The sequence below is a fragment of the Gambusia affinis genome, linkage group LG10 (genome assembly GCF_019740435.1).
Source record: "Gambusia affinis linkage group LG10, SWU_Gaff_1.0, whole genome shotgun sequence".
Taxonomy (NCBI): domain Eukaryota; kingdom Metazoa; phylum Chordata; class Actinopteri; order Cyprinodontiformes; family Poeciliidae; genus Gambusia; species Gambusia affinis.
In genome coordinates this window covers 5,503,643-5,524,774 of record NC_057877.1, presented here as the reverse complement: position 1 = coordinate 5,524,774, position 21,132 = coordinate 5,503,643, and the positions used below count along the sequence as shown (strand labels likewise).

General features: G+C 41.7%; 1 protein-coding gene across 1 annotated transcript in view; it reads left to right on the top strand.

The window, feature by feature from the left end:
* wwc3 (WWC family member 3) overlaps nt 1–21,132 on the top strand; it is a 38,980-nt gene that overhangs the window by 14,941 nt on the left and 2,907 nt on the right. Inside the window, exons 2-21 of the mRNA XM_044129736.1 lie at nt 317–426; nt 1,239–1,439; nt 2,464–2,540; nt 4,511–4,590; nt 7,820–7,949; nt 8,452–8,583; nt 9,277–9,350; nt 11,898–12,146; nt 12,270–12,359; nt 13,256–13,809; nt 14,134–14,254; nt 14,964–15,044; nt 15,141–15,227; nt 16,254–16,449; nt 16,538–16,690; nt 18,141–18,253; nt 18,778–18,925; nt 19,049–19,219; nt 19,326–19,418; nt 20,473–20,703. Of these exons, the coding sequence (XP_043985671.1) occupies nt 317–426; nt 1,239–1,439; nt 2,464–2,540; nt 4,511–4,590; nt 7,820–7,949; nt 8,452–8,583; nt 9,277–9,350; nt 11,898–12,146; nt 12,270–12,359; nt 13,256–13,809; nt 14,134–14,254; nt 14,964–15,044; nt 15,141–15,227; nt 16,254–16,449; nt 16,538–16,690; nt 18,141–18,253; nt 18,778–18,925; nt 19,049–19,219; nt 19,326–19,418; nt 20,473–20,703 (3,091 nt within the window). The remainder of the gene's footprint in view (nt 1–316; nt 427–1,238; nt 1,440–2,463; nt 2,541–4,510; nt 4,591–7,819; nt 7,950–8,451; nt 8,584–9,276; nt 9,351–11,897; nt 12,147–12,269; nt 12,360–13,255; nt 13,810–14,133; nt 14,255–14,963; nt 15,045–15,140; nt 15,228–16,253; nt 16,450–16,537; nt 16,691–18,140; nt 18,254–18,777; nt 18,926–19,048; nt 19,220–19,325; nt 19,419–20,472; nt 20,704–21,132) is intronic.

Below are 21,132 nucleotides of genomic sequence, written 5' to 3'. Positions count from 1 at the left end.
TAAATGTTGACTTCATTTTTTTAAAAATCTTTTTCATTAACTGACTAAACTCTACTTGCATAATTAATGAGGCAGGGTTTTCTGCAGGATACTAACAGGAAAAAATTACATAATTAGGTTGGAAAATGTTTTGATACTTCTCTGCTGCTTTGCTCATCATTATGCCAGAATCCTTAGTTTTTTTAAGGGCTCAAATAATGCTTCTGTTCTCTAAAAATAAAATGAAAAAGCGGCTTTTACCATATGTGAAGCAAAGTGCAAGATATTTAATGTCGTAGCTAAATGTTCTAAACTTTTGTAACTATTTTTATTCCAGGATTACAAAACCGCTAACGTTTGCCGACTGTGTTGGAGATGAGCTGCCCTTGGGGTGGGAGGAGGTTTACGACCAACAAGTGGGAGTTTACTACATCGACCACATCAACAGTGAGTGCATCTCTTTGGTCTCCACTTCCTATTGTAGTTGTGCAGAGGATGGTGAGAGGAGCTGAAAGCGTCGCTGGAGTTTCTCTACCCATGTTACAGGATCCGTTTCAAAAAGGCTGCTGGAAATATGCTTTATTCACCAGCTGCGATTCCATTACACATGTGAACAAAACTCTGATATTCCACTAATGTCGAAAAAACACAATTTCTCAATTGTAGTGTTTCCATTAAGTAAATTTGTTTAAACAAGTCATTAAAAAACCAGGCCGTGTCACCATTCTACCACTTCCTGTCATCATCTTCGTCCTTTCCGCCAGTAGTAACGTCCAGTTAATAAAATGTGATGCAGAAAAAGTGTTTTCATTGCAGTTTTGCGAAATGCACAAATTTCTATTCACCTCATCCTGGCACAAAAACGTTTTGCTATTTTACTTTTGAAATTGCCATGTTTCCATTAAGTGGCATTAAGTGAATTTAATTTTATAATTTCAATTTGTGTTTATCTGGTCAGTGGAAACTTGGCTACTGTCGGAGAATCCTCAAACCAGCTGTATGAACTTTTTCTGGCAAAACAGAACGTTGACATACAGAGCTAATGTCTTTCTCTCTTTTCTACAATCCGTCCTATAAATATTTTCATTATAAATGCCCAAGAGACACCATTTAGGTTTGCTATTTTAGTACACAATTAAAGTATTTGATTTGAATGATCAAATTCCACAAGAAAAAAATCATCTTGAAGTATTAACTTTAAAACACAGTGATCCTACCTCAATTATTGCTGATGAATCAAGTTTGTTTCTTTTTGTCAGAAACCACCCAGATTGAGAACCCGCGGACACAATGGCGGCAGGAGCAGGAGCGCATGCTGAAGGAGTACCTGGTGGTGGCCCAGGAGGCCCTCAAAGCCAAGAAGGAGATGTACCTGATCAAGCAGCAGCGGCTGGAGCTGGCTCAGCAGGAAATGCTGCGATTGGACGAGCTTTCTGGAGACATCCACTCACTCACCAGCAGTAAGGATCGCCAATGTGAAGGTTATGTAAGACGGGATGGAGGGGAGAGAAAAGAATATATCCCGTGTAAACGAACAATGACCTGAGCTTATAATTGGGCATTTATCGTGATTTACTGCCGTCACAATAAATTTCAGTTTCAGTAAATAAATAAAATTTGAAATGTTTCTTTTGCTACTCTCCCCACAGCATCAATAAATTTGAAAATGCAGGTTCTGTGTGCAGTTCAGAGACATATATCACAATTTTAGTAAAATTGGGTCCTGAACAGTAACCTGTTTCAAAATGGGAATGCTTTTCAAAAACTATTTATTACTTGTATCTTAGATAACTGTATGGCTGTGATGGCATGGTACAGCATCCATGGCACCAACACAAATATTGTTCTTGGAAAACATTTCCATTTGAAATTAGATTCCTGCCAGTTAAAGTGTGATTTTATTATTATTTTTTTTTTATTTTTTTTTTTTTGTCACTAAATTGCAGCAGTAATCATACTTTTAAATCTACTAATATTTACTGACTCTCTCGTGAAACAGTGGAGAAAATGGCAAGAGTAAGATGTCAGTTCTGTTTGTTTGTTTTTATCAAACATCAATGACTAAAATGTATCACAACAACGATAAATCAACATTCTTATCGTGATAAATGATACGATCTACAGCCATTCAGTTGGCTAAGAAATAAGTAACATTATCATAATCTGTATCGTTATCATAAAATATTGGAATAAAATTCAAAATCTATGTAGCCGACCCTTTCCTGAGCAAACCTAATTATCTGACCTGGACATGCTACACTGCTGATGACTCCTAATTCACTGCTGGGGGAGATCTAACTCTAGAAATTCTCCCAAATCCTAATTTTATTTTATTTTTGTACTGAGTTCACCCTCTTATTTTAGCACCTCCACCCAGTTTGCCCTCTGACCCCCTCCAGGGGGGCTCAGCTCCCAGGAAACATGACAGCTAAGCTTCAAACCCATATCCACTAACCCTCTCTTCTCTCTCCTTTGTGTCTGCAGCTTTTACCGGCTTGTCTTCAAGTGTGAAATACAACCCTGATCAAATCAAATTTGAAATAGCCTGCAAACGAGAGCGGGTGAGTTGCTATTGATGGAGAACAATGGGGGTGTGGTGAGGGGCTCTTCGGGGTCCCCGGGGTGTGGCCCCCACAGGATACCATGGCTCTGGCCGGGGGCCTCAGGAGAACGACAGTGAGGTCATCATCAAAGGAGAGGCCCAGGGCAAGGTTGGACTTTACTCTGAGATCAATAGCGCAGGTCAGGGTATTTCCTGGATCGGGGTCATTTTAAAGCAAAGAGTTATGCTGCAAAAAAAATGAGTGGGGGAGAAAAAAAGTGTCACTGTGTAAATCCGTCTGCTGAAGCAAACTAGAGCCGTGTTAAAACACGTCCAGATGACGAAGAAATCCCAGATTTAAAGCTGCATAAAAACTGATTATTATTCCAAAGCCATTCTTCAGCAGGGTGGGGTCAGATGTTCAGGTTTTACTAATTTAGGTTTTTAGTTGGTTACATTTTATCAGAGATACATTGATCAATCATTCGAAGATCAGAATTGACCAATTTTCTCTTAATCTGCTCTGATTGGCGGTCAATAAATAAGATAAAATGCATCAAAACCAAGAATTCCCACTTATCCAGGGCAATAGGTGGCAGTAACAAACTAACTGTTTATCTATAAGTTTTGCTTTCACGATGTTAATCAGTTGCACACCGCCCCGTTGCTATGGCTGCACATCATAAAATGAGGATAGTGTAAATAAAAATCAACCTGGCTGCTCAGCATCCAAAACAGAAAGGAACAGCTGTGCAGAAAAAAAAAATTTCAAAATCAAAGAAAGTGAACGATCCACTCCAATGTGCTGCCAGTCTGAGTGACACAAATCTAGATCTGCTATTTGATTCATAAACAACCTGAAACGCGTTTCTTCTCCTTTGTGTTTTTTTTTTTTTTTAGTTTGTTCAAAACTTAAAATCGACCAATTAGAGACAAGGAAAGAAGGAAATTACTATCATCTGACTGCATCTCTATATTCTGCAATGAACTTTAAGTTTATTGAAACATTATCTGCTTGTTAATGTGGGAGAGCGTTTCTTTAACCATGTTGTTGTTTTGCCCACCTGTGGCAATATTGATGCCATTTGACCACGTTGCGCATTTTAGACTGGAAATGAACTTTTAGTGATTTAGTGGTAATGCTGCGCTCCACAGAGCTGGAGGTTCCTCTGGTCACACTTTCTCTACCGTCTCATGACTTTTAGAAACGCGGTGATGGAAAATGTGTAATTTCATCCTTTGCTAAGAAAATGCACTCAAAAAGTCATGTCCGATTCCACAGTCAGGATGTTTTCAGGGTTACGTCAAATATGTCGATCAAAGTTCCTGCTACTATGAATCAAACTCAACTCTTAACACGTGGACTTTAGTCTTGATTTAAGTAAGTCAGTGTTTTGGCAGTCTTTCAGTTTTCTGAAAGTTTGTTCCAGATTAGTGGCACATAGAAGCTGACTCATGCTTCCCTGTTTAGTTCTGGAGATGCTGAGATGTCTGGAAGGTTGAAAGAACAGAGGATCTTTAATGCATGTTGGCGCTAACCTGTACAGTGATTCATAAACTACAACAAATGTGTTTTACTGTCTGTTCTCTGAGCAAGGACTGTAAGACTGGATAGATGTTCTCGCACTTCCTGGTTTTAGTGAGAACCTGACTGGAAACGCACTTCTAGGTTTGTTCCATTTCAGTTTTTATTTTGAGTTTCTCTTGCAATGCTGAGCGGAGCTAAATAATTGTATTAATCCGATTGAATTTCAAAACTCTTAAAGCCACGGCAGGTTTGTTGGCCGCCACTGATCGGGGTCAAGGTTTCCACGCTTCAGTCCAAAACCTCTTCAAGAGAGAAGGTCTCGGTGTGTGTGTGTGCACCTCTGTACAAACACAGTCAAGCATTCCTCCGTGCCAGTAGTCATGATTCGGCAGTTTTTGTCCGTGGCAGTGAGAGGAGCCCATTGTTCACCATGGTAACCCAGCGCTTGCTTGTGTCCGCAGCTCTCCAGACTGAAGCAGGAGCTGGCCCAGGTGAAGCAGGAGCTGCAGTATAAGGCAATGGGAGTGGAGACCCTGCAGGAGTGAGTGTTTCTCTCCTTCTGTGTCTGTGTGTGTTCGTTCCTGGTCCACCCTTCCTCCCACAGCCAACCTTCTCTTTCCTACTCTTGGCCCGGCTGCTCCCCACCCAGCGGCCTCTTCCCTCTTTTATTCCCTCCGTTTGGTCTCGTCCAAAAAGTTCAGCTTCATCCTCGTCTCTGTGATTCTGTCTCCTATTCTTCTTATCCAAATGGTTATTTAATTTTTTTTTAAGGTTTAAAGTGGCCCTTTAACATATAAAACACCCTTTAAACTTTAGACTGACACACTCGTGCACACAAACCATCTCTCTGTGCTGGGAAGATTTCTGAGCCATTCCAAATTTCATGTTAGAAATAGAAGCTCCACCTCGCTGAGAGAGAGGGGAAGAGAGAGCTTTTGAGAGAAACCAAATGGAGGGAGTTTTTTTTTTTCTTTCTTTTTTTGATGGAAAAGGCAACTCCACCTCAGGAAGAGGATGCACCAGTGGAGTGCAGGGAGCCAAGGCTCAGCCTGGAGAGAGGAAGTTGTTCCACGGAGGGGATGGTGAGGCGCGGAGAGGGAGGGGGGCCTCTAAAGCGGTTTTCAAAAACACAGAGATATCTGGCTGCAAATTCCTCTGCACTTCCTGAGTCCTGGCAAAGAAGTTCCTTATCTCTTAGATAATACGCAACTCGAGTGATTCCCAGAATAGCCGGGAAGAATACACAGCTTGCAAAAAAAAGAGAAAGAAACGCGTAGTGATGTGTATACGTGCTCGTGGGCGTGTTTGTGACTGTTTGCTGGTCTGTGCGTGTCCCATTGTTCTGTGCGGATTGCTCAGGTTCAGAGCAGGAGTGACCCTTCAGGCTGTTGTTGTGTTTTTGTTTTTTCTGATTCATCTTAGCTGTGATCAGCAATAAAGCAAATTGTTCACCACATCAGATAAGCTGATAAACAGTTTCTGGTGTACATCCAACCCCCCAAACCAAACAGAGCGGTAGTTTTTAAATTTTTCTGGGTTTTTGTTTTGTTTGTTTGTTGTTGTTTTGTTTTTTTTGTTTTTTTTTTCATTTTGGGGACATAAGTTTAAACCTCACAGGCTCCACCAGAGGGTTAAAGAGGACAGACAAAGCAGAGCCTGTTTCTGGGTCAGGATGGACAGAACCTGCTGTTGAAGGAGAGCTAACCATACCAATCCCACCCCTATGCAACCAACCATTAGTTTAGTAATCAATTAATCAGTTAAATGGATTTATTTATTTTTTTTTAAATGGCACATTCTGCAGATGTTTCATTTAACCACTAAAGTCTTTTTATGCAATAGAAATTCATTTAAAAGTGCAAATAGATAATTTGATCCTTTTCATAGCATTTCATCGGTCAATTTGAAGTAGGTGAACCTAAAGCTATAAGAGTTCTGGGTAGAATATATTTTTATCTTGAATTCAAAATGTACACATTCTTTACACAGATTTGGATTAATCACTTCTTTGTCTTTAGTTCACCTATGTTTAAATTTTTTTTTTGAGTATTTGGTTAATGATTAATCGATTACTAAATTAGTTGATGACTATTTAAATAGTTGAAGCATATCCTCAATCAGAAAGCTCTTTATTTGGAATCTTGTGTGATAATTTTGTCATATTTGAGTTCAGATGTTTGGGGGAATACTGGCTTAATATGAAAAATGCATGCCACACTTTTCAGATTTATTTTCGAAGTTCACTTGATTTCTACATTGTCTGCCCCTTGCATAAAAAGACTTTCTAAATATAATGAGTGTGATGTGGAAACCGTGCAGTGTGTGAACACATGCAGTGTGATTGGACTTATCCATTTCCTGTTGGTGCCTTGTGAATGAGCTGGCTCTAAAAATTATATTTCACTTACTAAACCTGGGAAAGCCTCGAAGGACATCTGAAAACAGAATCTCTCGTCCGGTGTCTCATGACTGAAACGGCCCAAAACCTAAAAATAAACTGTTGCGCTATTGATGAATGAAAACTCCTACAGAAATTCTTACTCCCTTACAGATTCCTCAAGTTTCAAGAAATGAAACGCAAATCAGTTTGAAATGATGATTTTATTCATCAGGAAGGAAAATGATATGCAATTATTTGTTTTTACATAACTAGGTCAAGTTAATTGTGTGTAATTAACTATATTTTAGGTGCATTTCACCTTTATCATTCATTTCTGAACAGGACCTGTAGAGTCTAGACGTCTCAAACAGAACCAGCCTGACAACATGACCTCATAAATACAAAAGGTCACAGCCTTTCCAGACTGAAATGTTGTGACCTTAAACAAGCTGTCAAAGGTTTAGTACGTAATTTTTAGAATTATTATTTATTTTTTTTTACGCATTTGTTAAAGCTGTCACTATATGTAAGATGAGGCAGATAATCTGTGAAAAGATGGAGCTCCTCTGGCTTCTCCCAGTGGTCCTACTGCTATCTGCAGAAATATATAGCTGGAGCAGAATCAACCAATCAGAGCCAGGAGGAGGGTCCAGGTGCTGTCGGTCATTCTTGTAAACAGCTGGTTCCCCACAACAGAGCCTGTAGTGAATGCTAAGGCTAGTTAGCATGGCCACTGATGACACCACATTAACAATGTACCTGGAGCAGTAAGTTATTTCTCTGCCATTAGCATATTTAGCTGTATATACAGAAGAGTGATTGACGGCGCAAAGACCGTTCCCCTGGCTCTGACTGGTTGTTTCTGCCCTAATTGTGTATTTCTGCAGATGGCAGTAGGACCACACAGAGAAGGCAGAGGAGCTTCACAGATTCTCTCTCTATTATCCTACCACAACATAATGACAGTTTTAGCAAATGTATAAGAAAAACATTTCCAAAAGTTGCATGTTGCAGCTTCAATGCTTGAAAACTCCGCAATACATGTGAGGTAAAGCAACTCTGCAGAGAGAGGGCCAGATTTCTCCAGTGGTATAAAAAAAACGCTGGTCACTGCAAAATGCTTGATGGCAATTGTTGTTGCCAAGGGTGACGCAGCCAGATGTGAGTTCAGGTGTAGTGGGGGGCATTGCTGTTTTGACACAGGGCCAGGTTGGTTTGGAAAATCATTTGAAAATAACTTTTTGTATTTACTCATTCAAATTACTCTGATCATTAAAGTGTCACAAAGTACCAAATCTAGCCTAAAGGAGATACTGGAAGTGAATCAAAGGAAAGCTTAAGAGCTACTCGTTGGCTAAGCGGACATGTTTGACGGTTTTGTTTTGTTCAGGATTGATAGGAAGATGTCCTGCAGTCAGACGAACTACAAGCTGGACGAAGCTCAGGCCATCTTCAACGAGCTGCGCAGCATCAAGAAGTCCATCAGTTCAGGCGAGAAGGAGAGGCAGGACCTCATCCAGGTGACTGCCTCCGTCTCACTCCACCCACGGCACGCTCAGCTGCAGTTTGCATATTTGATGCTGACCTCTAGTGTCCGTTTTCATCTACTGTTCTGTTCCACTCGTCAGACATTTTTAGCTCTGATTTAAAAAAAACAACCTGATTTTAATTGGAGATTAAAAGCAAAAAAACCCAGAATCTTGTTTTTATTAAATAAGTAAAATGTATATTAAAAAAATGTCATAGGAAAAAGTAGTGTGATGTCAGCATTTGGTTTATGCCAAACATTTTTTCTGTCCAGAGAACAATATTCCAGAAGCTCTGGTGTTTAGTTATTAGTCTGACCTTCATGTTTCTTTTAAAGATTTAAACTTTTCTACTTTTACACATCCAAGGAAAGTCAAACAAACATCCTATAGATGCTGTTTAAGGGCGTCATTGGTTTCTTTCAGGCTGAGGTTGTTCAAATATCTTTCTTTTGAATGTAAAGATTTATCTGAATATTTACTTTCTGTTTTTCAGAGCCTGGCTAAGCTGACTGTCCACTTCCAGAGCCTGTCTGTCGGCGACGCAGCCGGCGAGGTGACGGACAGCACCGCCAGCAACCCGCAGCAGTACTGCGAAACCGGCTGCCAGACGGAGATCATGGGAGAGGTCAGGGGTCATACAACTACCTTAATGTCTGATTTATACAGAGGTCGCCGGCGTGTATTAACCTCATAATGTCTCTAGTGAATAACTACGTAGGTTTGGATTGTGTTATCTGAGCTGCAGCTATTGATTATTTTACTAATTGATTGTTCTATTGATTAATTGAACAGCCAGTCAGCTAAAATAAAATGGGCGAATTCTCCAGATTTTTTTTTTTAGTCAACCATTTAGGTTAATTTATACAGAATTGTAAAGATATCAAAAGATGCAAGTAATTCAAATCCTGTTTTAAGTGAGAAAAAGTTAAAACTTTCTAATTGTCTAAAATGCAACAGAGCATTTCTTCATTGTACGCTCATTTATGCTTTGACGTTTTTGTTTTTTTTTTCAATTAATCTATTAATAATTGGGTAGCAAAGGCTACTTAATGGGAGATTTTTACAGAATTTGAACCAGATGAAGCTAAAAACTATATATATGCATGTATGTGTGTAGTGTTTTGGCTTAACTAATGCTCTGAGTGTCTTTCAGCAAATGCCCTTTGAGTATGTTTGCTCCAGTTAACAATTAATCAGTTACTAAATTAGTTGACATTTATTTTAATAATCGATTCATCAGTTAGTCCGATTAATCGTTTCAGTGCTGATTTGAGTCATCAGGCCTTGCTAATGTTTTGTGTTCTCCTTTTTTCTAAAGTACGGTTCCCAAGATTCTTCCCATTTGGTGGACAAAGTCAAACTCAACTGGCAGTACGAAGAAGCCAAGAAGAAGTAAGTCTGCCCAGTTGTTTTAGTCAGTGGTGGCACAGACGCATGCAGCACCGAATCACTAACCCCTGCAGCAACGCTCCCCCCGCCCCTCCACCACCAACTCCGCATGCTGCCCCCTGGAAGGGTGGGAGGATGAGTTATGAATAGTATTTGGGTCCATCGGCCGCTGGGGGATGTCTGGCCAGCAGAAAGAGCTGGGTGGTCACATTCTTTTCTGGCCGTGCTGCTGCAGACTGTGTGCTGCCTTTGTGTGCTCAGCCAGAATAGGACTGCCCACCGCCCAGCCGCAGTGCACAGCCTGGTCCTCCACAAGGTGGCCCAAAATACAAACTGTGCTTTTAAATGACACAGTTGGACCGCGCTTGACACTGTGGTGTCAAAAATAAAAAAAGGGCTCGTGTGTCGTCTAATTGGGGACACAAAAAGGCCGTATCATTACACCGGCTCAATCGTAATCGTTTTTATGAGACTCATGTTGCTGTGGGGATCCACAAACGGCAGCACCAATCTGCTGCTGTTTGTCTGACATCAGAGTCAGAGCAGCAAAGAAGGAAAACTTTCATGCCGAGTCACTTCTTCTGAAATCCAGCTCGTATAAAGCGATTATTTTATCAGCTGACAGAGCGATTCCTGAGATTGTTTCATGTCAGAGTGAACCGCCCAGTCGGTTTCCACCTGCAGGAGCACAGGCTGAGGCAGCTGGCTGCAGCATGGAGACCGAGCGCTGTTGACTTCCTGTTGTTGCCATAAATATTTGTTCAGAGTTAACGCATGTTGTGCTCTGCCTGCAGAATTAATATTGCTCTGTGTAGAGGCTTACTGGTGGCTATTTAGAAACAACTTTTGTTATTAAATATTTATTTCTAAGTTGATCAGTTAAAAGATTTCTGTTGCTACTGTTAAAAGTATGGTGTGTTTTTACCATTTTCCATGTCTGGATTCATTTAGATAAAGGAAGAGTTACTTTTACTAAAACCTGCTACCTAAAAAATGTTTCCTACTATTTTAAAAAGTAAACAAATTGAAAATTAGTGGTGGGCTCAACTAACTAAAAAGGTAATTTTTCTAACCTTTTAGCGCTACACCAATATGGTATTTAGCTAATGCTAAGGTGCTACATTCAGTTCAAATTATATCTGGCCTTGAAAGACAACATGAATTTAATGTTGACATTATAAGTTATGTTTTAATATTCCCTTAGATATTGTATTTACAGTATATTTAGATCTTGTTCTCTGTGTTTCATATTATTGTTTTGAAATAGTTAAGTTGGCAAAAGCGCTAAACAAACAATTTGCTCTGCTAGTAGAGAATCAGCAGAAGTGTGCCCACTGTTGAAAAACATTTAGCTAATAACTGAGTTAATATTATGCTTGGTGCTTTTCCTAACTTTTAGGTTCTGCTAAATACCTGTGTAGCGCTTTAGCATTATCGAAAGCTATGTTTATGATTACCTCCTAAAGGTTAGTGAAAAATAACTTTTTAGTCATGACTATAAAGAAGACAACTTTATTATTCTAACCCCACTAAGTAACCAGCTAATATTAGCTTGTTCTCTTTATGATATATTGTAAGGAGCAGAACAGGAAAAAATATACCAAAATAAACACTCAAAGTTGCTCGGTTATAATATTAAAACGGTCATTCATACAAAATATTAATCAGTCGGGGCGTGCTCCGGTGGCGTAGAGGGTAGCGCGCCCCACGTTTGGAGGCCTTCAGTCCTCGACACGGCCGTCGCGGGTTCGATTCCCGGACCCGACGACATTTGCCGCATGTCTTCTTCCCCCTCCTTCCCCCTTTCCTGTCAGCCTACTGTTGTTTAAGGGACACTAGAGCTCACAAAAAAAGCCCCTGGTGGGGAAAAAAAAAAAATTAATCAGTCATACAAATCTGGACAGAAGATAGAGGGATTTAAATTGATAGTTTATACACAGAAAAGATAAGAAACTGTTTTTTTTTATTTTTTATATCCATTATATTTTGCGGTGTGGAAAACTTAAAATATAATATACTAAATTTAGTTTCTGGAAGTCTACCTGCTTTTGATTTTTCTGCACCAACACAGATTGTAGAAGTTTTTGAAACAAAAGACTTGGACTTGTATTGAGCTTCCCTGAGCGAATAGCTAAATTAAACTGCAGTCTCAAGGTTCAGCTTTACACATTTTGCCTGCTTTCTTTTTTCTTTTGTGCAAAATAACTGTAGCTCTTTCAGATTAGATGGAAAACTTCTGTGAATACACTGGCCTGTCAGTTTTATCCATGTCTTGGATGAGATAATGTACACTAAAGTTGTGGCAACACGACCGTCTGATTTAAGTACATGGAATACCTGCACAAAACTGAAGCTTGTTAACATATCCAATATTTACATAAATGTTTGGGGGGGTTTTCTGGTCTCCTCCTGGACCTCAGCCTGTGAACTTTATTTTCCCTTCCAACATGACTGAAAAAAGTAAACGTACTTGTTCTCTCCTGACCATGAAAGTCCCAAGTATGAGGAGCAAATGAGAGAACTGAGCTGACTGCCTTGCTGTCCTGTCAGGGTGCAGAGCATCCAGCACCAACTCGCGCAGCTCGACAGCGAGAGCTGGTCGGGCCGTGCCGAAGCGGACCGCGACAGGGACTTCCTGCAGCTCCTGCGCGAGAAGGAGGCCCTCCTGCAGGAGCTCATCCTGGTCAGCAAGGAGCCACATGCAGCGGAGAAGCAGAAGCAGCTGGAGGCGGAGCGCTCCAGGCTGGAGGAGGAGGTGCAGAAAGCCCACAACTCCCAGAGCCAGGGAGCCAATCAGAGGTGAGATGTCAGGAAAAGGAACACAAATCCCTCGAGGCCGTTTGTGCAACAGAGTTGATTGCGCAACTGAGTCGGCTGAGGTTCTCATTTCACTTGTTGCGCTTTGGTTTCTCCTGCCAACAGGTTGCTGCAGCAGGAGAAGAGGAACGACCTGCTCAGGCAGCTGCAGGAGGCCACACGCATCACCACCTACCTTCATTCCCAGCTGAAGAGGTGAGCCGCACACTGCTTCTTTCCTGCTAAAGCAGTTAGCCTCACATGAGCTACGCAGCCGTTTAGCCACCTAAACAACTTAGCTTCATGGTCGCTGTTTGTGTTCAAAGTCATGATTTCAACAAAAAAGCTTCCACTCAAAAATACCTCTGATTATGTCACTTTGCAGGAGGTCCTTCTTAAAGGGGCAGTAGCATGTTAAATCCACTTTTTTAGCTTTAGATCGCATTATAATGTTCTCATCAAAAACACACCTGGAATGTTGCTTTGATTCATATTGCATGTTTTAGAAATCCCTTAATCTCCATGGCAACTATTGGGAAAACACTTGAGTGGACCTAGCCCCGCCTTCGAGGGCAAAGGTCCTCCTCAGAGGTTTCAGGCATCCCTACACCTCTCCCTTGGGATTCCCCCGCTCAGCTCCTTCAGACTAGCCAGCAGCAATTAGCGAACACTCTGGTGGAACTGAGCATCTGCCGAGCTCATTATAGGAGCCACTTCTTAGTGAAACGCTGGTAAAAACGATGTTAAAGGGTTAAGAGAGGAGCCATGTTGTGATGACTTCATGAAGGCGGAGTTTCATAAAAAGTAAGAGTTTCTTAAAGAGACAGAGGCCCAAATTCAATTATCAAGTCAAATTTATTAAGCCATATTTGATATGTACAGCATTTTTATAACTAGTGTAGCATAGATTGTGCTATAAAATAGCGCTATGTGACTGGACTCTCATAATGCTGCCTCATTTGAAAGCTTTTCTAACTCATGTTGTATTGGACATCCATACTTGATTACAGTTGTTACTTGATTAAGCTGTTTTTACAGTTGGTGTACTGAGGATATAGAAATAAAAATGCCTCTGGACAGTGTCTTCAGAGCTGTCTCTGGTCTGTCCCCAGCCTGTCTGCCAGTTCTCTGACGGTCTCCTCCAGTAGCAGTCGCGGCTCTCTGGCCTCCAGCCGGGGCTCCTTGACGTCCAGCCGCGGCTCCCTCAGCTCCATCAGCTTCACTGACATCTACGGCGTGCCGCAGTACGAGCGCCACGAAGGAGCGGCGGAGCCTCTCGAACCCCACCTCCGTTACCTGCTGCCTCTGGAGAGCGCGGCCAGAGAATGCTCGGTCTTCAACCCCGAGCACCTGACGCAGCACAAGAGCAAGCGCTCGCACGACACCCCGCAGTCCCTGGCCTCCCTCTCCTCCCGCTCCTCGCTCTCGTCCCTGTCTCCGCCCAGCTCGCCCATGGACACCCCGTACCACTTGGCGCCGCAGGACTACCCCCTCGCCCAGATGACAGAGGAGTACATGGAGCAGGCGGGGCGCGGGCTGCGGCCGCAAACAGTGTCGCACGGCATCCTGATGGGCGCCGAGGACATGGCGAGCCCCGCCGCGCTGCACCAGCTGGACACAAAGAGCCAGAGAGACAGCGGGGCTCAGACGGCCTTCACCTCCACAGGTAGGCAGAGCAAAGCCCCCTCCTATAAACTATAGAAACTCATCTGTGAAATAAACACTTCACTTCCTGAATTGCAACAAGAGAATATTCCATTAGTGAACGATTGATCAATGCGAGAAGCTCAGCTTTTCCTGCTTGACTTGGCATCTCTACAGCGTAGTGCTAACCTGCTGACTGTTTCAACAGATTGCCTCCCCCGCACCCCCTGTTTTTTCAGTCTGTATATTCCAGTTAACAATTAATTGAGTACTAAATTACCTGACGATTACATCTCTAATCGCTTCAGCCGTAGCATATCCACATTTTCTACTCCTCTGTTGCTAGGGGTGACGCTGCGGGGCAACAGCGCCAACCGGAGTGGCAGGAGAGCCAGGCGAGTCTCAGCGGGGGTTTCTGAGGACGCTCTGGCCACGGACAGCGGTGTGTTCGAGGCGTGGGGTAAAAGGTGAGGAGCGCCCTCCCTCATAACACAAAAACGGAACAGGAACTATATGTTGTTGTTGAACAGTTAATCACCACAGGAATCACTTTAGTTAAAAATGTATTCAACTACTGCATGTCCTGAAGTGATTTCTGCAACTTGTTTCAGCATGGAAAGAAAACTTAATTCATGGCTCCAAAATTAATTTCTACAAGTGTCTTTGATTCATAACAGATGTAAGTTGAATCACAGGTCTTAAATTTTGTTGTGGCAGAACTATTTAATCCCGTATGTCGTTTTTTTCGCTCAGAACTTTTCTATCAGACAGAAGAGGATGCTAATCTACCCTTGCTAGCTAGCTTGCATGTTTGCATCTAGACTAAGGATCGGTTTTTGCTCCAGTTGGCTGGAGTTTGTTTTTCACAGTTGACTGACTTCTGTTGGCAAACCTGCTACCTTTTGTGCTAAAGCAAATCTTTAAGCTCCACATTATGGGGGTGAAGGCTATAGAGACGCACACGCAGTGTGTGAAACACAAAACTCAACCGAGCCCAGCAAAAACATGCACTGTCGTGCATGTTTTTGCTGCGTTTGATCGCAACACTGCAGAATCTCACACTACATCGACAGATTTTTATGTCTTAAATTTCCTTCAAGGAGGCATTAAAAGGGTCTTGAAAATACTTAAATTTCTTGCCGAAACCTGCAGATTTGTTGTCTTTTGGTTCCACAGGCCAGAGGAGTATGATGAGCTTTCATACGCCAAAGAGGCGTCCCCTGCAAGCGAGCCCACCCAGGTCCAACTAGGCCTGCAGTAAGTCTGTTCTGATGGAAGAGTGTTTTGTAGATGGCAGTCGGCCTGGGATCAGTTTCCTGCATGACCTGATGTTTTCTGTTTGTGCTTTTACAGGTGGGAATCCGCATCTCAGTCTCTGCTGCTGCATGTGCTGCAGCTGAAGAATCTGAACTGTTCAAATGTGAGAGAAAGCTGTAAAGTGTGAGTATTTTTTTTAGCTGTAGCAATTTTTCTTTGTAAATGCAGAATAGAGTTCAAGTCTGTGACTATACAACTGGTTTTGTTATTGAAATGATAAAGCATGACTATAAAACATTAGTTGTTTTATTTTTTTCTCCTCTGATAATCTGCCAATCGGTGCACATGTAGTTATCAAGCATATTTTTTGGATTTTCATTGTTTCTTCTCACAATTGTTAGCTTTAAACTGCAACACATACAAAAATATTCACATCCTTTTATCTGTTTCACATATTTATGGTGCAACCACCAACTTTGTTTGACAGACCAACACACAGTAGTGCATAATTACTTTTTCAGTTTCCTTTACTAGCATAAGTAGTGCTGTGCATATTTCTGTTCACTCCCTTTCAAATAGAGTCCAGTTCAAAGAATTACTATCTAAAGATATTTAATTTTTCATGAACAGTTTTCTGTTGTCAGAATCTGCCACCCCAGCTGTGGTTCTCCACTAATTAATGTCCGTTCATTCTTAAAACGTTTTACATTTGTACGTCTAAAATAACACCTTGAATAATAATAATAATTTTTTTTTTAAGTAATTTATCCCTAATTACGTTAATTTTTTATTTTTCCCATGGGAACTTTTCTGTCGCATACAAAATGAAAAATTAAATTTTATAAATATGCTACAGGGAAATTCAGAAAGTAAAAGTATTCATCTTACTTAAATATGATCTTTGATACTACATGTATAAAAATAAAATGGACGTTTTGAGCCACACTCACCACCAGTAGGTGGTGGTAAAGCATATTAAATGTTTCTTGCCAACAAAAACCAAGAAAAGAAGCTTTTCAGATTTTCTTCAGAAACCATGGAGATGAGGGAAGAAAAAAATCCAGTCTGTCAACCTTACTCTAAAATTAAACATCAAACTACTGTGAATCTTTTCTTCTTCACATGCTCAGCATCAGCCCTGTTTAGATCTGTGTGATCCAGATGCGTGAAGCATCACCTGTTCTTCCTTTTTGCTGTGTTTGCCTGAAGGTATGTGAAGGTCCACTTGACTCCCCTGGACACCAGCAGGGCCTGCGCGTTCTACTGTTGCAAAACGTTGGAGCCGCAGAGCCTGATGGCTTTCAACGAAGGCTTCCGCATCCCCGTCCTGGCCAACGCCCTGGCGGTGTCCGCCCTGCAGCTGTCGGTCTGCTCGCTGGGCCCTCACACTCAGGAGGAGCTCCTGGTGGGTCTGACGGGAAGCCGTCGCCGCTGAAGCCGCACGCCTCCTCAGGCTCCCCTCCTGAACCGCCTCGCTCCGTTGTTCCCCGCAGGGCACGGCCAAGCTGAGCCTGGCGGACTGCGAGGGAAGCGCCGACATGGTTTACCACTGGCTGCGAGTCCAGATGCTGGCCGACTCGCAGAAGACCCTCTACAGCCGCCGGACCCACGAAAGCCAGGAGGACGAGGCGCGGCCCAGAGCCACGGTAAACTGGAGGAACAGCGACTCGCGAAACCACTCGCACCCCCTTTTGCCTTTTCTGCGTCGAGGCCACGCATTTCAACACATCGAGTCAAAACAAAGCTGTGCGTTTTTGAGAGGCGGCACAAAAGTTAGGCAGGATTTTCAAGACTTAGAATCTATAAAGATTATCTATGCAGGTGTAGTTTCGTTTTAGTATGCATGGAAGAAAAGAAAGTTAATGTTTGAAGGCGTGAACAGGAAGTCCCCTTAGAGTTTTACAACCTCTGAATTTGTTCTGATTAAGTTTTGGCATTTTATCGTTTTTATGGTGGAAAACGTGTTGCTGTGGTAAGAATTTTGCTTTATCACCTCATAAATTTCACTTGACAGTTTAATCAGGTTTTACATGATTAAACTGGATTTAATCATGTAAAACCTGATAAAATGCAGTCGTTGTGTGCAGTTTAGTGATGTAAATCACACATTTATGTAAGCTGCATCCTGAAGAAAACCGTTTCTAAAACAATATTTGTTTCTTTGGAGCTAGAATTACTGTTAACAGTCATAAGGTTAAACAAAAAAAACAATAAATAACTTATCATTTTTATTATCATCACAAAAAATATTATGATAAAATCTCAAGTCCAAATCACTCAAAATTAGTTCTGCTCACATGAAGCCTGATTTTAACATGGAGATTTAAATTTAACACTTTTCCCACTGTGGTGGTGGGAGATGAATGGAGATAAATATGAGGCTGTAAAAGACCTGAGTGATATTTACTAAATGTACTGAATACACACACCTCACTTCTCTGATTTTAACTAAAAAAAAAAAGGGGGTTAAGTTGTTAAAACTGTGTGACCTTTTCATCCACCTCATGATTACACACTACTTTGTTAATTGCTTCCAGGCCCCAAAGAAATGTACTGAAGTTCTTGGTTGTAATGTGAAAACAATTGAGTGACTTCAGTACTTTTACACCGATGGCAACAAGCTCTGCTGTGTAATACGACTCACCACCTGCAGGGGGTGCTGTGAGCGCGAGTTCAGTCCATCACAGTCTGTCCTGTTTGTGCAAAAAACTGGCTTTTTTTCCTATTTTTATTTATAACAAAGTCCTGATATTGCAAGAATACAGCAGTACTATTATTTATATTATTTAATTTTAAAAAATACATCTAATGAACACACAGCTGTCATTAACAGGTTTTATCTGTGCATTCTGACCCAAACCAGTCGATCAAATGACTGAGTCTGTTACGGCGCTTCTTCTATTTTCTTCTCAAAGTTTTCCTCCTAATTTTAGGACGTCCTTCTGGTGAAATTGCATCTTTATTGCGCTAATATTAAGATCATCAACCGGGCCCCGATACTGTGTCCTCGCAACTCGCCGTCAATTTTTAAAAAAAGAATCACTGACATGAGGAAAGAGTTTTAGTGTGACGATGGTGTTTGCTCTCATGTCACAGGACTCTGCTGGCTACCTGCTGCCACGCTCCTCCACCTCCACCCGTCCAGAGGAGCAGGGGTCAGAGATGCTGCGGTTGGAGAAGGACGTGCGTGGAGAGGCGGCGTCTGAGAGGTGACGGCATAAATTCCTTCTGCTTCCAGTGTGTGGGGCTTTTGTTTTGTTTTTGTTCTTTTAGAATAAAAAAAACAAAAAACATTCAGACTCTAGTCTGAATGAGGACCTGAGTGAAGTTGCCCCAACCGTCGTCTTCAGATTAGCAAAAATATCTCATAATTCATTTAACTTATTATTCCTGTATTCATTCTGGACAATTAAAATCTTTCAATTCCAGTTCATTAGAATTTGAAGTTCATTGATCTTTGAGATTCTTTTGTTGCATCATTATGCCGTTACCACTGTATTACATAAACCAACATTATCATTTATCGTAATAAATTCTGGGACAATTTATGGTCCAGTAAAATGGATCACCATGACTGGCCTACATTTTGAGTTTTAATCACATCTTTAAATATGAACTGCTTGAATTCTCCTTGAGAAAATGGTTCTTTCATCAGAAAGAAATGTGTCCAGGATTTAATCTGGGATATCAGGATATATATTTGTTTTCATGACGAGTTGTGTGTGTTTTCCAGGGGCCAGCAGGCAGCGTCTGTGGACAGCGGCTGCAGCACCAGCGCAGCAGTTTTAACTCTTTACTCAGAGAGTTTGTGCACCGAGGTCGTCTGCCTCTCCACTGGGGGGCCCAGCGATCAGACTCCCAGCAGACACTTTGCAGCAAAGGTAAAAGCTGCAGGGTTTTTTTTTTGTTTTTTTTTGGTTTGTTTTGAGGGGGGGGGTTAAGCTTTTTTTTGTTTTTGTTTTTTCCTGTGTGAAAATGAGAATTCAGCAGCTCCGTGTTTCCAGGTCGAGAAGGCCACCATGACGGAGTCACCGTTCCCGGAGCCGGTTTGGGTCCGACCCAAAGAGAGGGGGGGTCGCTGGGGTCACGGGTCGCCTTTCATGCGGGGCGGCACCCTCGTTCGCTCCCAGACCTTCTCGCCTGGCGTCAGGTCTGGGAGTCACTATGTCTGCAGGGTGAGTCCAGCAAGCCGTCAGATCAACAGCTGCGTGTGAATCTTATTTTCTGGTTCTGAACGCTGATTTAACTTTTTGCATTTTTTATTCGTTTATTTATTTTCAGTTGTATCGCAGTGACAGCGACAGCTCCACTTTACCAAAGAAGTTGCCTTTTGTCAGAAACACAGTGGAGAGAAGAACACTCCGATACAAGCAGGTGCTGTTACCTTACAACCAAACTTTAGTGTCTGTCAGGTGGATTTTAAGTGGATGGAGTTTTTTTTATTTATTTATTTTTTTAATATTAAAAAAAAAAAAAATTAATTCCTGGTGGCTGGACATATGGAGCTAAATGCAGGATAATCTCAAATTTTATTAGAACTGATAATGTTTTTTTTTGTTTTTTTTTTTTGAGAGACTCTGAAGTGATGCAGAAGTTTGTTTACTTTCTAGCACATTGTTGTCCTGAGCCAAGATCCCAGTTGAAGTTACTCACTAGCCATAAATGTCCATACTGATTTTGTATTGCCAACAACTAATTAATTTACCTGTAAAATGTTTTATTTTTAATTCATCAATAAACTAAACATTCAGTGGTCTAGTAAAATGTACAAAGTAGCCAGATTTGGGTAGAAAAGGAATCTGTACACAATAAAACAGATCCTGCGCTAATTAGCCTAAAGTAATGAACACATGCATAAAGTAGAGCTGCAACTAACAATTTTCTTATCAATTAATCAGTCAATTATTCTGATGATTAACTGATTATTTGGATTAAAATATTTGGTACTTTTTGCCATGCAAGTGTCCTTTATACAATATTCGAATGACATTGCAAGATGCAGAACTCAACCAATTCTACATAACAGAAAAACAAAATCTAAAATGTCTTAAGTTGTATTTAGTAGAGCATGTCTATAAAGCTGTTTTTCCCCATCTTGAATGCAAAAAGTATATTTTTGTACACTTTTGACTTACTTACTGCTCTGTGTGTTATTCTTTCAGCAATCTGTTTTTTTCTCTGTATCCTACTGTTAAGAATTAATTAATTACTCAATTAGTTGACAATTGCTTCAATAATCGATTAAACCTGATAAAGCCGATTAATAGTTTTGGCCATAGAGGGAAACTTGTTGGATGTGTTGTATGTAATTTATTATGAAGAGAAAATCGTAAGGTTTTTATTGGTCTGTCAAATGAAATCCGATTAAACCCTTCCAGCATCTCTGTTCGCTGTGTCGTTAAAGGCGTGTGTTTTTGTGTGCCAGCAGCCGTCGTACCGCTCCTCATTGGCTGAGCAGCCAACGCGGACCTCGCTGGACCTGGAGCTGGACCTCCAGGCCTGCAGGACGCGTCTGCGGCAGCTGATGGAGGAGCTGAGCGCCCTGAGGGAACTAAAGCTGCGGCTGGAGGAGCCGCAGGCCAGCGACGTCAGCGAGCTGCCCAACTGGGCCCTGAGGGACGAGCGCTTCCACTGCCTGCTCAGAGAGGTCCAGAGACAGGTAAAACCGGACATGACGACGTTTAGAGACCGCTGCCTGAAAACTGACGGCTATTTTCGGTCATTGAAAAGGGGGAGAGTTCCAGGTTTAGACGGTGCCGCCGAGTCTCCTTGAGTCAGCTGTAGTTTCAATTCCATGGCCACAAGACGGCGCTGTGGTTTTAGCTTTAGCTTCCACCTCGCTAACTAGCATCGCATTGTAAACAGAAACCCGTATCCCATGAACAAAATGTCCATGCAACATTTATTTCCTCATCAGGAAGTGTGCTACATTTTGTCGCACAGCACAACGCGGTCCGCCATTGTGTTTAACAGGCCGCGCATTCTTGCATAAACGCTTTCTGCGCATGTGCGCTTTCATAACTGCTGAGTACGTCACACCAGCGCCGTTGAAGAGATTTTATTTTGAGAGAGTGAGTGATATAATGCT